The sequence below is a fragment of the Protomyctophum parallelum genome, assembly GCF_964188405.1.
Source record: "Protomyctophum parallelum genome assembly, chromosome: 13".
NCBI classification, from domain to species: Eukaryota; Metazoa; Chordata; class Actinopteri; order Myctophiformes; family Myctophidae; genus Protomyctophum; species Protomyctophum parallelum.
In genome coordinates this window covers 38552496-38566878 of record NC_139708.1, presented here as the reverse complement: position 1 = coordinate 38566878, position 14383 = coordinate 38552496, and the positions used below count along the sequence as shown (strand labels likewise).

Sequence of the window (14383 nt, the reverse complement as noted above, 5' to 3'; positions counted from 1 at the left end):
GTGGTTGCTCCTCCCGTATAGACGCGTGGATGTTTTTAACTCCGTGGTTGCTCCTCCCTTACAGACGCGTGGATGTTTTTAACTCCGTGGTTGCTCCTCCCGTACAGACTCGTGGATGTTTTTAACTCCGTGGTTGCTCCTCCCGTACAGACTCGTGGATGTTTTTAACTCCGTGGTTGCTCCTCCCGTACAGACTCGTGGATGTTTTTAACTCCGTGGTTGCTCCTCCCGTACAGACTCGTGGATGTTTTTAACTCCGTGGTTGCTCCTCCCGTATAGACTCGTGGATGTTTTTAACTCCGTGGTTGCTCCTCCCGTACAGACTCGTGGATGTTTTTAACTCCGTGGTTGCTCCTCCCGTACAGACTCGTGGATGTTTTTAACTCCGTGGTTGCTCCTCCCGTATAGACTCGTGGATGTTTTTAACTCCGTGGTTGCTCCTCCCGTACAGACTCGTGGATGTTTTTAACTCCGTGGTTGCTCCTCCCTTACAGACTCGTGGATGTTTTTAACTCCGTGGTTGCTCCTCCCGTATAGACTCGTGGATGTTTTTAACTCCGTGGTTGCTCCTCCCGTATAGACGCGTGGATGTTTTTAACTCCGTGGTTGCTCCTCCCGTATAGACTCGTGGGTGTTTTTAACTCCGTGGTTGCTCCTCCCGTACAGACTCGTGGATGTTTTTAACTCCGTGGTTGCTCCTCCCGTACAGACTCGTGGATGTTTTTAACTCCGTGGTTGCTCCTCCCGTATAGACTCGTGGATGTTTTTAACTCCGTGGTTGCTCCTCCCGTACAGACTCGTGGATGGAGAAGCCGGCCTACGGCACCTCCCTGGAGGAGCACCTGAAGAGGAGCGGCAGAGAGATCGCCCTGCCGCTCGAGGCCTGCGTCATGATGCTGCTGGAGAGTGGCATGAAGGAGGAGGTATGGAGGGAGGGAGGGAGGTATGGAGGTATGGAGGGAGGTATGGAGGGAGGGAGGTATGGAGGGAGGGAGGGAGGTATGGAGGGAGGGAGGTATGGAGGGAGGTATGGAGGGAGGGAGGGAGGTATGGAGGGTGGTATGGAGGGAGGGAGGTATGGAGGGAGGTATGAGGGAGGGAGGGAGGGATGGAGGGAGGGAGGGAGGGATGTATGGAGGGAGGGAGGTATGGAGGGAGGGAGGGAGGGAGGTATGGAGGGAGGGAGGGAGGTATGGAGGGAGGGAGGGAGGGAGGTAGGGATGGAGGGAGGGAGGTATGGAGGGAGGGAGGGAGGGAGGTAGGGATGGAGGGAGGGAGGTATGGATGGAGGGAGGTATGGATGGAGGGAGGTATGGATGGAGGGAGGTATGGAGGGAGGTATGGAGGGAGGGAGGTACGGAGGGAGGGAGGGAGGGATGTATGGAGGGAGGTATGGAGGGAGGGAGGTATGGAGGGAGGAGGGAGGGAGGTATGGATGGATGGATGGATGGAGGGAGGGAGGGAGGGAGGTATGGATGGATGGATGGATGGATGGAGGGAGGGAGGTATGGGTGGATGGATGGAGGGAGGGAGGTATGGAGGGAGGGAGGGAGGTATGGAGGGAGGGAGGTATGGATGGATGGATGGATGGATGGATGGATGGAGGGAGGTATGGATGGATGGATGGATGGAGGGAGGGAGGTATGGAGGGAGGGAGGGAGGTATGGAGGGAGGGATGGAGGGAGGGAGGGAGGTATGGAGGGAGGGAGGTATGGAGGGAGGGAGGGAGGTATGGAGGGAGGGATGGAGGGAGGGAGGTATGGAGGGAGGTATGTATGGAGGTATGGAGGGAGGTATGGAGGTATGGATGGAGGGAGGTATGGAGGGAGGGAGGGAGGTATGGAGGGAGGGATGGAGGGAGGGAGGTATGGAGGGAGGTATGGAGGTATGGATGGAGGGAGGTATGGAGGGAGGTATGGAGGTATGGATGGAGGGAGGTATGGAGGGAGGGAGGGAGGTATGGAGGGAGGGATGGAGGGAGGGAGGTATGGAGGGAGGGAGGTATGGAGGGAGGGAGGGAGGTATGTATGGAGGTATGGAGGGAGGTATGGAGGTATGGATGGAGGGAGGTATGGAGGGAGGGAGGTATGGAGGTATGGATGGAGGGAGGTATGGAGGGAGGTATTACAATTTACAATTTAGGCATTTAGCAGACGCTCTTAATCCAGAGCGACTTACATTTAAGCAAGAACAAAAGCATGGGAATACATCACATAAAAGCATTTATCATGAAACATGCGTATAAGCTAAGAAGGTAACAGTGGAATATCTATATGATGAAACTATACATACACTATACATAATAAACTATACATATTCACTACTATGCTATACATATGTACTATGGCGTGCTATGACTATATACAATACAATTATAGTGCTGTCTACATAACATGCTATAAGTCTGTGTCAAATGCTATCTAAGCCAACAGAAATGCTATCTAAGGGGTTAGGGTAAGTGCTATGGGCCATGATGGAGTCTGAAAAGGTGGGTTTTCAGGCTACGGCGGAAGATTGGAAGTGATGCTGCAGTTCTGACTGCAATGGGAAGTGCATTCCACAGTTTTGGAGCCAGAAGGGAGAAGAGTTTGGGACGTGTGGAGCGTTGTCCCGGCGTTTTTAGTGAGGGTACTTCCAGTTTCCCTGCGTTGGCTGATCTGAGTGCGCGGGAGGGTTTGTAGGGTTCAATCATACTTGTAAGATATGGGGGAGCCATACCTTTGGTTGCTTTGAATGCCAGCATCAGAGTTTTGTATTCTGTGCGGGCAGCGACCGGGAGCTAGTGGAGGGAGCGGAGCAGGGGGGAGACATGTGAGAATTTTGGCTGGTTGAAGACCAAGCGAGCTGCTGCATTTTGGATCAGCTGGAGAGGCTTAAGTGCACATGCTGGTAGGCCAGTAAGGAGGGAGCACTCAGATCAGCCAACGCAGGGAAACTGGAAGTACCCTCACTAAAAACGCGGGACAACGCTCCACACGTCCCAAACTCTTCTCCCTTCTGGCTCCAAAACTGTGGAATGCACTTCCCATTGCAGTCAGAACTGCAGCATCACTCCCAATCTTCCGCCGTAGCCTGAAAACCCACCTTTTCAGACTCCATCATGGCCCATAGCACTTACCCTAACCCCTTAGATAGCATTTCTGTTGGCTTAGATAGCATTTGACACAGACTTATAGCATGTTATGTAGACAGCACTATAATTGTATTGTATATAGTCATAGCACGCCATAGTACATATGTATAGCATAGTAGTGAATATGTATAGTTTATTATGTATAGTGTATGTATAGTTTCATCATATAGATATTCCACTGTTACCTTCTTAGCTTACGCATGTCTCATGATAAATGCTTTTATGTGATGTATTCCCATGCTTTTGTTCTTGCTTAAATGTAAGTCGCTCTGGATTAAGAGCGTCTGCTAAATGCCTAAATTGTAAATTGAGTTACAATAGTCGAGTTTTGACAAGACTGTTGTCTGGATTAGGAGCTGGGCTGATTCCTGGGTGAGGAACGGTCTAATTTGTCGTATGTTATAGAGTGTGAACCTACATGATCGAGTGACAGCTGTGATGTGAGCTTTGAACGAGAGCTGACTGTCCAGGACAACACCAAGATTCCTGGCTGTTGGGACAGACGTTACCAGGGCGTTGTCTACGGAAATAGTTAGCTCCCGCATAGGGCAGGACTTAGCTGGGAAGAAGAGAAGCTCAGTCTTGTCTGGGTTCAGCTTGAGGTGGTTGGAGGACATCCACTGTGAGATGTCAGCCAGGCATGCAGTGATGCGCTCTTCCACCTGAGTGGCAGAGGGAGGTATGGAGGGAGGGAGGTATGGAGGGAGGGAGGTATGGATGGAGGGAGGTATGGAGGTATGGATGGAGGGAGGTATGGATGGAGGGAGGTATGGATGGAGGGAGGTATGGAGGGAGGTATGGAGGGAGGGAGGTATGTTGGGAGGGAGGTATGGAGGGAGGGAGGTATGGAGGGAGGGAGGTATGGAGGGAGGGAGGGAGGTATGGAGGGAGGGAGGTATGGAGGGAGGGAGGGAGGTATGGAGGGAGGGAGGTATGGAGGGAGGGAGGGAGGGAGGTATGGAGGTATGGATGGAGGGAGGTATGGATGGATGGAGGGAGGTATGGAGGTATGGATGGAGGGAGGTATGGAGGGAGGTATGGGTCTGAAATTGTGTTTGCGTCAAATTTCAATTAATTATCGATGATCGTGCCAAGATACTTATAGATTTCCGCTGGCTGGCCTTGGATGACACTGTTCTGGGTATGACGGGGGGGTGTGTGTCGGGTGCGTCTAAAGTCGATACAGATCTCTTTCGTTGTTGAGATGTTAAGTTCAAGGAAGCCATCACTGCACCAGGACAGGAATTCATTCATGACCTTGCCCATGGCCATCCTCGTCGTTGTTGACGCTGGCGCCTCTGTCATCATCGGCCTGCTTAACCCATTCTGAACTGGAACCCATTTTGGTGTTAGCATCATGTTATGCTTTAGCTATTGAAAAACAGCAGATCTACAAGCTCGTATCGCGCCACCGAGTGTCGCCATACAAGGTTGTAGGTCTGCCATTCTGACCTGAGATCAGATTCATACGAGGTTTCCACTGGACACACACTGGTCTGATTAACCCATTCTGACCTGAGATCAGATTCTAAAAAATGTCAGTCGTTCTTCGATTTTTCAAAAATAGCAGACCTACAAGCTCGTATTATGAGCTTGTAGATCTGCTATTTTTCAATAGGCTAAAGCATAACATGACGCTAACGCAAAAATGGGTTCCCGTTCAGAATGGGTTAAGCATTATGTTATAATTTAACTGTTGAAAAATGGCAGATCTACAAGCTCATAGTGTGGCACCGAGTGGAAAATCGTGAAAATGTGGCGCACATTTTGGAATATATATATTATTTCAGAGCGTGCGTTTTAAACTCAAATCTTCGCTTCCGGGGGGTCCCTGGAACATCTTTTTTTTTTAGATGACGGTCGGAGGCCAAATTTACAGATAATTCTGACTTGAAAAAAGTTGAGCACCACTGACATAGAAACATAGGTTTTTCAGAAAACGTGAAGACAATAGAAGAATTATTTTTGTTACAATTTACAATTTAGGCATTTAGCAGACGCTCTTAATCCAGAGCGACTTACAATAAGCAAGAACAAAAGCATGGGAATACATCACAAAAAGCATTTATCATAAAACCTGCGTAAGCTAAGAAAGTAACAGTGGAATATCTATATTATGAGACTATACATATAAACTATACATATATACTACTATGCTATACATTATGTACTATGGCGTGCTATGACTATATACAATGCAATTATAGTGCTGACTACATAACATGCTATAAGTCTGTATCAAATGCTATCTAAGTCTACAGAAATGCTATCTAAGGGGGTTAGGGTAAGTGCTATGGGCCATGATGGAGTCTGAAAAGGTGGGTTTTCAGGCTACGGCGGAAGATTGGGAGTGATGCTGCAGTTCTGACTGCAATGGGAAGTGCATTCCACAGTTTTGGAGCCAGAAGGGAGAAGAGTTTGGGACGTGTGGAGCGTTGTCCCGGCGTTTTTAGTGAGGGTACTTCCAGCTTCCCTGCTAGAAGAAGAATTGTTTTTGTTGTTGCATTGACTGTATACGTGTTCTTGCTACAGGGTATCTTCAGGATAGCAGCAGGCGCTTCTAAACTGAAGAAGCTGAAGGCCGCATTGGACTGTTCCACTTCCCACCTGTCGGAGTTCTACTCGGACCCCCACGCTGTAGCCGGTACGACCATGTGGTCCAGTGTATAATTAATAACCCATTCTGACCTGAGATCAGATTCTAAAAATGTCTTCTACATCCTGACAGTTTTCCATTCTGACCTGAGATCAGATTCTAAAAATGTCTTCTGACTACATCCTGACAGTTTTCCATTCTGACCTGAGATCAGATTCTAAAAATGTCTTCTACATCCTGACAGTTTTCCATTCTGACCTGAGATCAGATTCTAAAAATGTCTTCTACATCCTGACAGTTTTCCATTCTGACCTGAGATCAGATTCTAAAAAAATGTCTTCTACATCCTGACAGTTTTCCATTCTGACCTGAGATCAGATTCTAAAAAATGTCTTCTATACGTCCTGACAGTTTTCCATTCTGACCTGAGATCAGATTCTAAAAATGTCTTCTACATCCTGACAGTTTTCCATTCTGACCTGAGATCAGATTAAAAAAATGTCTTCTACGTCAGTCGTTCTTAGATTAAAAAAAAATAGCAGACCTACAAGCTCGTAGCGCGCCACTCGGTGGCGCGCTAGTAATGCTTTAATTGGGCCGTCCACTCACAGTTGACGGTATTTGTATCGAGTTTGTGCTTGAAATGCACTGTAATTCTGCAAACTGTAAATAAATACATCAATCAATCAATCAATCAATATCTCTCCTAATGTTACCACATCAATACAGCATGGAATTTTGGACACGGTAACGATAAGAAAATAATATTTAGTTTTGTGTCTAAATGTCACCAAACGGTGAATAAATAATGTGAACAGGGTTGAACACCACTGCTCTAGAGGCCATTAACAGGCTTCTGCTCTCACTGTGTAGGAGCTCTGAAGTCCTACCTCCGTGAACTCCCTGAACCTCTCATGACCTTCAGTCTGTACGATGACTGGACTCAAGCGTCCAAGTAAGAACACACACACACATGCACACACACGCACACACACGCACACACTCACGCATGCGCACATACACACACACACATGCACACACACGCACACACTTACGCACGCTTGCGCACATACACACATACACACACACACACACACACACACACACACACACACACACACACACACATGCATGCACACACAGACTTATACTAATTACTTCCTGCTCTCAAACACACACACACACACACACACACACACACACGCTGTGCATACATTGGTATGTTTACACTTCAAGCAAAGTATTCCTTGATGTTAGTTTAAATGTTCTCATAAAGAGTAAATATTTGCGTGTGTGTGTGTGTGTGTGTATGTGTGTGTGTGTGTGTGTGTGTGTGTGTGTGTGTGTGTGTGTGTGTGTGTGTGTGTGTGTGTGTGTGTGTGTGCGCGTGTGTGTGCGCGTGCGCCTGTGTGCATGTATTTTCAGTGTGTCTGACCCAGACAAGAGGCTCCAGGCGTTGTGGGTGACATGTGACAGCTTACCAAAGAACCACAAGGCCAACTTCAGGTATAGGAGCTCTGATCTAACCTGTCTCCTCTCCTCTCCTCTCCTCTCCTCTCCTCTCCTCTCCTCTCCTCTCCTCTCCTCTCCTCTCCTCTCCTCTCCTCTCCTCTCCTCTCCTCTCCTCTCCTCTCCTCTCCCTCCCATCCCCTCCCCTCTCCTAAAGGTCTCGTTTCCCTAACCAAACACTAAACTAAAATCTCAAAATACAACTCTATGCTTAGATTAACACCTTGCCATACCACCATCCTCTGCCCTCTCCTTTCTCTGTAAATACACCTAGAGTTTTCCACCAATATGTATCGTGTCGTATTTGTATTGTAACTAGAATCCCTTAATCTGGTGCACTCGAGTCTATGGCGCCCGTTCTTTCTCCGTGCCGCGCGCGCGTGTCGTCGTCACAGCCTTCCTACAGGCCTCGGTGTGTTTCATGTTTGTGTGGTGTGTCGTAGACGGGTCGGTCCGGGCTCGGTCCGGGCCGACTCCAATTTGTTATGTATGTGTCGGGCTTTGGGTCGGGACGGGCTAGTCATTTTATATATGATATTATTCATATTATTATTGTCTCCACCAGGCCGAAGGCATGTGGGGAGAGTATGTTTTGCACTCCGTCCGTCCGCGTGTCCGTCCGTCCGTCCGTCCGTGTGTCCGTGTGTCCGTGAACAGCTAATCTCGGCCACCGTTAACCCGGTCGATGCCATATTTTGCACACACACTCCCTGGATGCCAACCATGAACCTCTGCCCCAAACTTTCCAGAACGGCCTGTTATAGCGCCACCAGGAGGCCGCTTTGTGCAAAACAAGTTTTTGCACAGTACACCTACAGATTTTGTCCAAACATCACGCAAATTGGTACACAGTCTCTCTAGAGCCATTCAACCAAACGGGTCTTTCAGATTTATCAGACTCCATCCTGATTGGTTAAGATTGGCTTCCAAAGTTCACAGGAGTGCTCAGTTTCAAACAAAATGCTGCAAATCATGAACACATCGCGTGATTTCCCTGAAATTGTGCACCCACATTCCCACTAGGCCGAGGACGAAATGCCACATGAACAATTTCAACTCAGCCTCAAGGTGGCGCTATAACTGGCCGAAAAGTGTTTTTACCTCTAACTGCACGGATCTGTGGATAACCTGGTGGAGACCTGTGCCCGGAAGGGCACTTTTTCTAGTTATATATATTTTGCGCCGCTGCCGCGTTGTCTCGCTGCTGCGCTGCACCGCACAGACAGCAGCTTGTGTGTAACATGTGCGTTCGTGCCGTGTTGCTAACTTGCTGGTATATTATTATTATTATTATATTTTTTGCGCCGCCGCGTTGTCTCGCTGCTGCGCTGCGCCGCACAGACAGCAGCTTGTGTGTAACATGTGCGTTCGTGCCGTGTTGCTAACTTGCTGGTATATTATTATTATTATTATATTTTTTGCGCCGCCACGTTGTCTCGCTGCTGCGCTGCGCCGCACAGACAGCAGCTTGTGTGTAACATGTGCGTTCGTGTTGCTGGTATAGATATTATTATTATTGTCTCCACCAGGCCGAAGGCATGTGGGGAGAGTATGTTTTGCACTCCGTCCGTCCGTTTGTGTGTCCGTCCGTCCGTCCGTCCGTGTGTCCGTGAACAGCTAATCTCGGCCACCGTTAACCCGGTCGATGCCATATTTTGCACACACACTCCCTGGATGCCAACCATGAACCTCTGCCCCAAACTTTCCAGAACGGCCTGTTATAGCGCCACCAGGAGGCCGCTTTGTGCAAAACAAGTTTTTGCACAGTACACCTACAGATTTTGTCCAAACATCACGCAAATTGGTACACAGTCTCTCTAGAGCCATTCAACGAAACGGGTCTTTCAGATTTATCAGACTCCATCCTGATTGGTTAAGATTGGCTTCCAAAGTTCACAGGAGTGCTCAGTTTCAAACAAAATGCTGCAAATCATGAACACATCGCGTGATTTCCGTGAAATTGTGCACCCACATTCCCACTAGGCCGAGGACGAAATGCCACATGAACAATTTCAACTCAGCCTCAAGGTGGCGCTATAACTGCCCGAAAAGTGTTTTTACTTCTAACTGCACGGATCTGTGGATAACCTGGTGGAGACCTGTGCCCGGAAGGGCACTTTTTCTAGTTATTATTATTATTATTATTATATTGCGCCGCTATCGCGTTGTCTCGCTGCTGCGCTGCACAGACAGCAGCTTGTGTGTTACATGTGCGTTCGTGTTGCTGCTGCTCTTAATTTTTGCACCCAATTCAATTCAATTCAAAGGGCTTTATTGGCATGAGAAAACATACGTTTACATTGACAAAGCACCCACCCCCCTCTCCCCCATGACCTGCCTTGACCAATAATATTGATTTACTTTACGTGTCGGCGGAACACAAACTGCGCGGCAAAGGTGAAAATAAAAACAGAAAACATGGAGCCCGCTGAAGTAAAAAGGAGACTCGCATCTGGTGATTATGGTTTAGTTGTGCACGAAAGCAAAAAGCTGAAGTCTGAGGTATGGAAGAACTTTGACAAGGTGCATGATGAGAACAATGATCAAGTTGATTTTGTGCAGTGCAAACGCTGCAAGGATGTGTTGAAACACAGCAGCAAAAATACGGGGACCTCCAGTCTAGCAAGGCACACAGACCGGTGTGAAGAGGCTCCCTGTCCAAGCGGGTCAGGCAAGTGTGGCATCGTTTCTAACAACTACCCCCAAAAACATGCCTTTAAAGGTGAAACAAAAAGTCACAGAGAAATGTGTCAGCTTTTGCTGTAAAGATATTAGGCCGTTTAATATCGTGAATGGAGACGGCTTTGGAGAGCTGGCACAAGAGCTCATTAACGTGGGTGCTGCACACGGGAGAGTTGCACTTAGCTCAGTTATGCCATGCAATGTTACAATTGCTAACTGGTGTACTCGCTTGGCAAACGAGAAGAGGGAATCCTTGGCAGAGAGGATACAGGGTTTTCTCAACGGTGGCACTGTCGGCATGACAACAGATATGTGGACCGACGACTATCGGAAAATAAGTTATCTGACGATCACATGCCATTTCATAACAGAGGAGATGAAACTTGAGGCACACACACTGTCAACCTCGATGTTCCCATCGGATGAGCCAAAGACTGGAGAGAATATCAGACGGGAGATTGTCAACAAGCTATGCAACACTTTTGGCATTGATCCCGCTGCTCTGAATAGAATTGTGTGGGTTACTGATCAGGGCAGCAACATTATGCTGGCTTTGCGTCCATACCACCGACTCGACTGCATTGACCACGTACTCAACACAGTGTTACGTCATGGACTTGACATCAAAGAGCTGGAGGCGGATGGCTGTCCTGACATGTCAGATACACTTACTGCTGCAAAGGAGTTGGTGAGGTTTGTTAAACAGAGCGGGCTCACAGCTGACTTGACCAAAACTCTCTTGCAAATGGGGGACACCCGGTTCAGCACAGTTTACCTCACACTGACATCTATCAAGGCCGTTTACAATGAGCTTCAAGCTAAACTGGAAGTGAAGGGAGAGAGTGAAAGGATCGAAAAAATTGGCCCGGACACACTGAGCTTTTTAATTTACTTCCTGAAGCCTTTCTACGAAGCTCAGAAGGAACTCGAGGGAGACAAATATCCTACACTCAATCTTGTGGTGCTTTGGAACGAGAAACTGCCTTGCATTGGAGTGTTGAACTGTTGTGTTCTATAGCTGTGTTTATGCTTTGTTTACGGACTAATATAACAAATATTGGTTATTTTATTTTGCCTATTTTTACATTTGAATTTATTCAGGAAATGCTTTTTGTTATTGGACTCGGACTGATATTATTATTTATTTATTCTTTATTGTTTTCATGTTGAACTTGTTGTAAGGCATGAAGGCCTATGTTCACATATTTCATTTCGTTATCCTTGGCTTTTATTTAATGCATCCTATAGGTATAGGATAATTCATGTGCAGACTTGTTTATTTTAGTATAGCACAATGTAAAGACTTGTTTGTTGATTGTTAAATTGCCGCACTGCTGCGGCCATGATGCAGCGCAATAGCCTATAATTTTTCCATGCACAATTGTATCGCTAATAGCGATACAATTGTGCATGGAAAAATTATTCGCTATCGCTATTAAGCATAGGTTTCTTTTGTCTGCTAAATATAAAAAAGCACTTTTGTATATCCAAGGACATTGTGAACTTAGTTTGGCTGCCGTGTCCTCCGGCTCTGATTGAGGCTTTCCAAATGTATCGGCCGCTATAATATGTTCCTTCATTAGGATGGTAATTACAATAATAGCGTTGTAACATTTATATTTGCTCCAGTCCAAGCTGTGTGTTTTGTTTTTTAATAAAGACCGTTGGACATGGGTACAATGACTGATGTTCTTAACACATTAAGATTTGATGAGAAAAACGGCTGCCTGCAGCAATTAAGCTTGTTTAGAATAAATGTCCGGTTTCGGTCCGGGTCGGTCTCACTTTGTCAATTATATAAACGGGCTTCGAGCCGGGCCCGGGCTGAACTTCTGTCGGGCTGGGCCGGGTCGGGCTCGGCCGGGTCGGGCTCAACATCTTAGGCCCGATTAAAGCTCTAGTGTGTCGTCACAGCCTTCCCACAGGCCTCGGTGTGTTTCATGTTTGTGTGGTGTGTCGCCACAGCCTTCCCACAGGCCTCGGTGTGTTTCATGTTTGTGTGGTGTGTCGTCACAGCCTTCCCACAGGCCTCGGTGTGTTTCATGTTTGTGTGGTGTGTCGTCACAGCCTTCCTACAGGCCTCGGTGTGTTTCATGTTTGTGTGGTGTGTCGTCACAGCCTTCCTACAGGCCTCGGTGTGTTTCATGTTTGTGTGGTGTGTCGTCGTCACAGCCTTCCTACAGGCCTCGGTGTGTTTCATGTTTGTGTGGTGTGTCGTCACAGCCTTCCCACAGGCCTCGGTGTGTTTCATGTTTGTGTGGTGTGTCGTCACAGCCTTCCCACAGGCCTCGGTGTGTTTCATGTTTGTGTGGTGTGTCGTCACAGCCTTCCTACAGGCCTCGGTGTGTTTCATGTTTGTGTGGTGTGTCGTCACAGCCTTCCCACAGGCCTCGGTGTGTTTCATGTTTGTGTGGTGTGTCGTCACAGCCTTCCCACAGGCCTCGGTGTGTTTCATGTTTGTGTGGTGTGTCGTCACAGCCTTCCTACAGGCCTCGGTGTGTTTCATGTTTGTGTGGTGTGTCGTCACAGCCTTCCCACAGGCCTCGGTGTGTTTCATGTTTGTGTGGTGTGTCGTCACAGCCTTCCCACAGGCCTCGGTGTGTTTCATGTTTGTGTGGTGTGTCGTCACAGCCTTCCTACAGGCCTCGGTGTGTTTCATGTTTGTGTGGTGTGTCGTCACAGCCTTCCTACAGGCCTCGGTGTGTTTCATGTTTGTGTGGTGTGTCGTAACAGCCTTCCTACAGGCCTCGGTGCGTTTCATGTTTGTGTGGTGTGTCGTCGTCACAGCCTTCCTACAGGCCTCGGTGTGTTTCATGTTTGTGTGGTGTGTCGTCACAGCCTTCCTACAGGCCTCGGTGTGTTTCATGTTTGTGTGGTGTGTCGTCACAGCCTTCCCACAGGCCTCGGTGTGTTTCATGTTTGTGTGGTGTGTCGTCACAGCCTTCCCACAGGCCTTGTGTGTTTCATGTTTGTGTGGTGTGTCGTCACAGCCTTCCCACAGGCCTCGGTGTGTTTCATGTTTGTGTGGTGTGTCGTCACAGCCTTCCCACAGGCCTTGTGTGTTTCATGTTTGTGTGGTGTGTCGTCACAGCCTTCCTACAGGCCTCGGTGTGTTTCATGTTTGTGTGGTGTGTCGTCACAGCCTTCCCACAGGCCTCGGTGTGTTTCATGTTTGTGTGGTGTGTCGTCACAGCCTTCCCACAGGCCTCGGTGTGTTTCATGTTTGTGTGGTGTGTCGTCACAGCCTTCCTACAGGCCTCGGTGTGTTTCATGTTTGTGTGGTGTGTCGTCACAGCCTTCCCACAGGCCTCGGTGTGTTTCATGTTTGTGTGGTGTGTCGAAGCCTCGTTGGACGCAATACAGAAAATGTCTGTTTTACTTTCACTTGCAAGACGGAGCTTCTTGTCGGAAAGGCCAGCTGTGATTGGCCAACACGGAAAGCTTCTTGTCGGAAAGGCCAGCTGTGATTGGCCAACACGGAGCTTCTTGTAGGAAAGGCCCGCCTGTGATTGGCCAACACGGAGTATGTTGAAAATGACAAATAGTTGGGTCTTAAAGGTATATTCAGTGATTTCAAATATCACTTATTTTTTGTTTTGGTGTGATAATCCTCTCTACTATAGAGTGTGCTGACCATATAAGGAGTTCCTCCCTGTCCCCCAGTTAACCCCATGGGGGTCAAAAAACCTTAGGTTTCGTTTTTGGCTCTCTATCCTGATTGGATGAAAGGCTTTGCCACCTAGCCAAAAACGAAACCTACGTTTTTTTTTAGTGAAATCACTGAATATACCTTTAACTTGGATGAACATTTACTTCATGAATATGGTACATCGGTATTGGCAGGATCTGCAGGTAATAATAATAATAAACTTTATTTATATAGCACCTTTCATACATAAATGCAGCTCAAAGTGCTTTACAGAGCAGAAAAGATAATAATCTAATCATAATAGCCAAAACCAAACGGCTGGGTGATTTGGGATAATGCCTACTGCAAACTGTTTCACACGTGTGTCTGCCCTGTCATGGATTATATTGCGGGAATATGGGGCTCAAACATGAATATGAAGGGACAAATGGTTCAGAATAGAGCCATACGGTACTTTCTAGGAGTGCATACATTTGCGCCTGTATTGGCAATAATAGGGGACATGGGATGGGACTGGAGCCGTGTGAGATAAGGTGGAGAGGCAGCATGATGGCCTTATGGAACTGACTAATCAGAATGCCAGAGAACAGAGTTGCTAGGAAGATTTTCAACTGGGATGTATCAGTAAAAGGTGCATGGGCGAGTGCAATAGAGGACACTCTTGTACGAACTGGGTTACATGACAGCTTTCTAAATAACAGGGTTGTAAACATCTCCACGGTTAAAGACACACTTTATAGTTTTTTTCAGAAGAAATGGTCACAGGACATATTGTACAAACCACAGCTGAGAACTGAAAAGTTATTTAACAGAT

At 47.6% G+C, this 14383-nt stretch overlaps 1 protein-coding gene across 2 annotated transcripts in view; it reads left to right on the top strand.

Moving 5' to 3' along the window:
• LOC310869938 (rho GTPase-activating protein 17-like) overlaps positions 1-14383 on the top strand; it is a 121913-nt gene that overhangs the window by 79108 nt on the left and 28422 nt on the right. For both annotated transcript variants that reach the window (XM_083780928.1, XM_083780929.1), the window contains exons 10-13: positions 796-923; positions 5666-5777; positions 6603-6684; positions 7155-7235. In XM_083780928.1, the coding sequence (XP_083637054.1) occupies positions 796-923; positions 5666-5777; positions 6603-6684; positions 7155-7235 (403 nt within the window). The remainder of the gene's footprint in view (positions 1-795; positions 924-5665; positions 5778-6602; positions 6685-7154; positions 7236-14383) is intronic.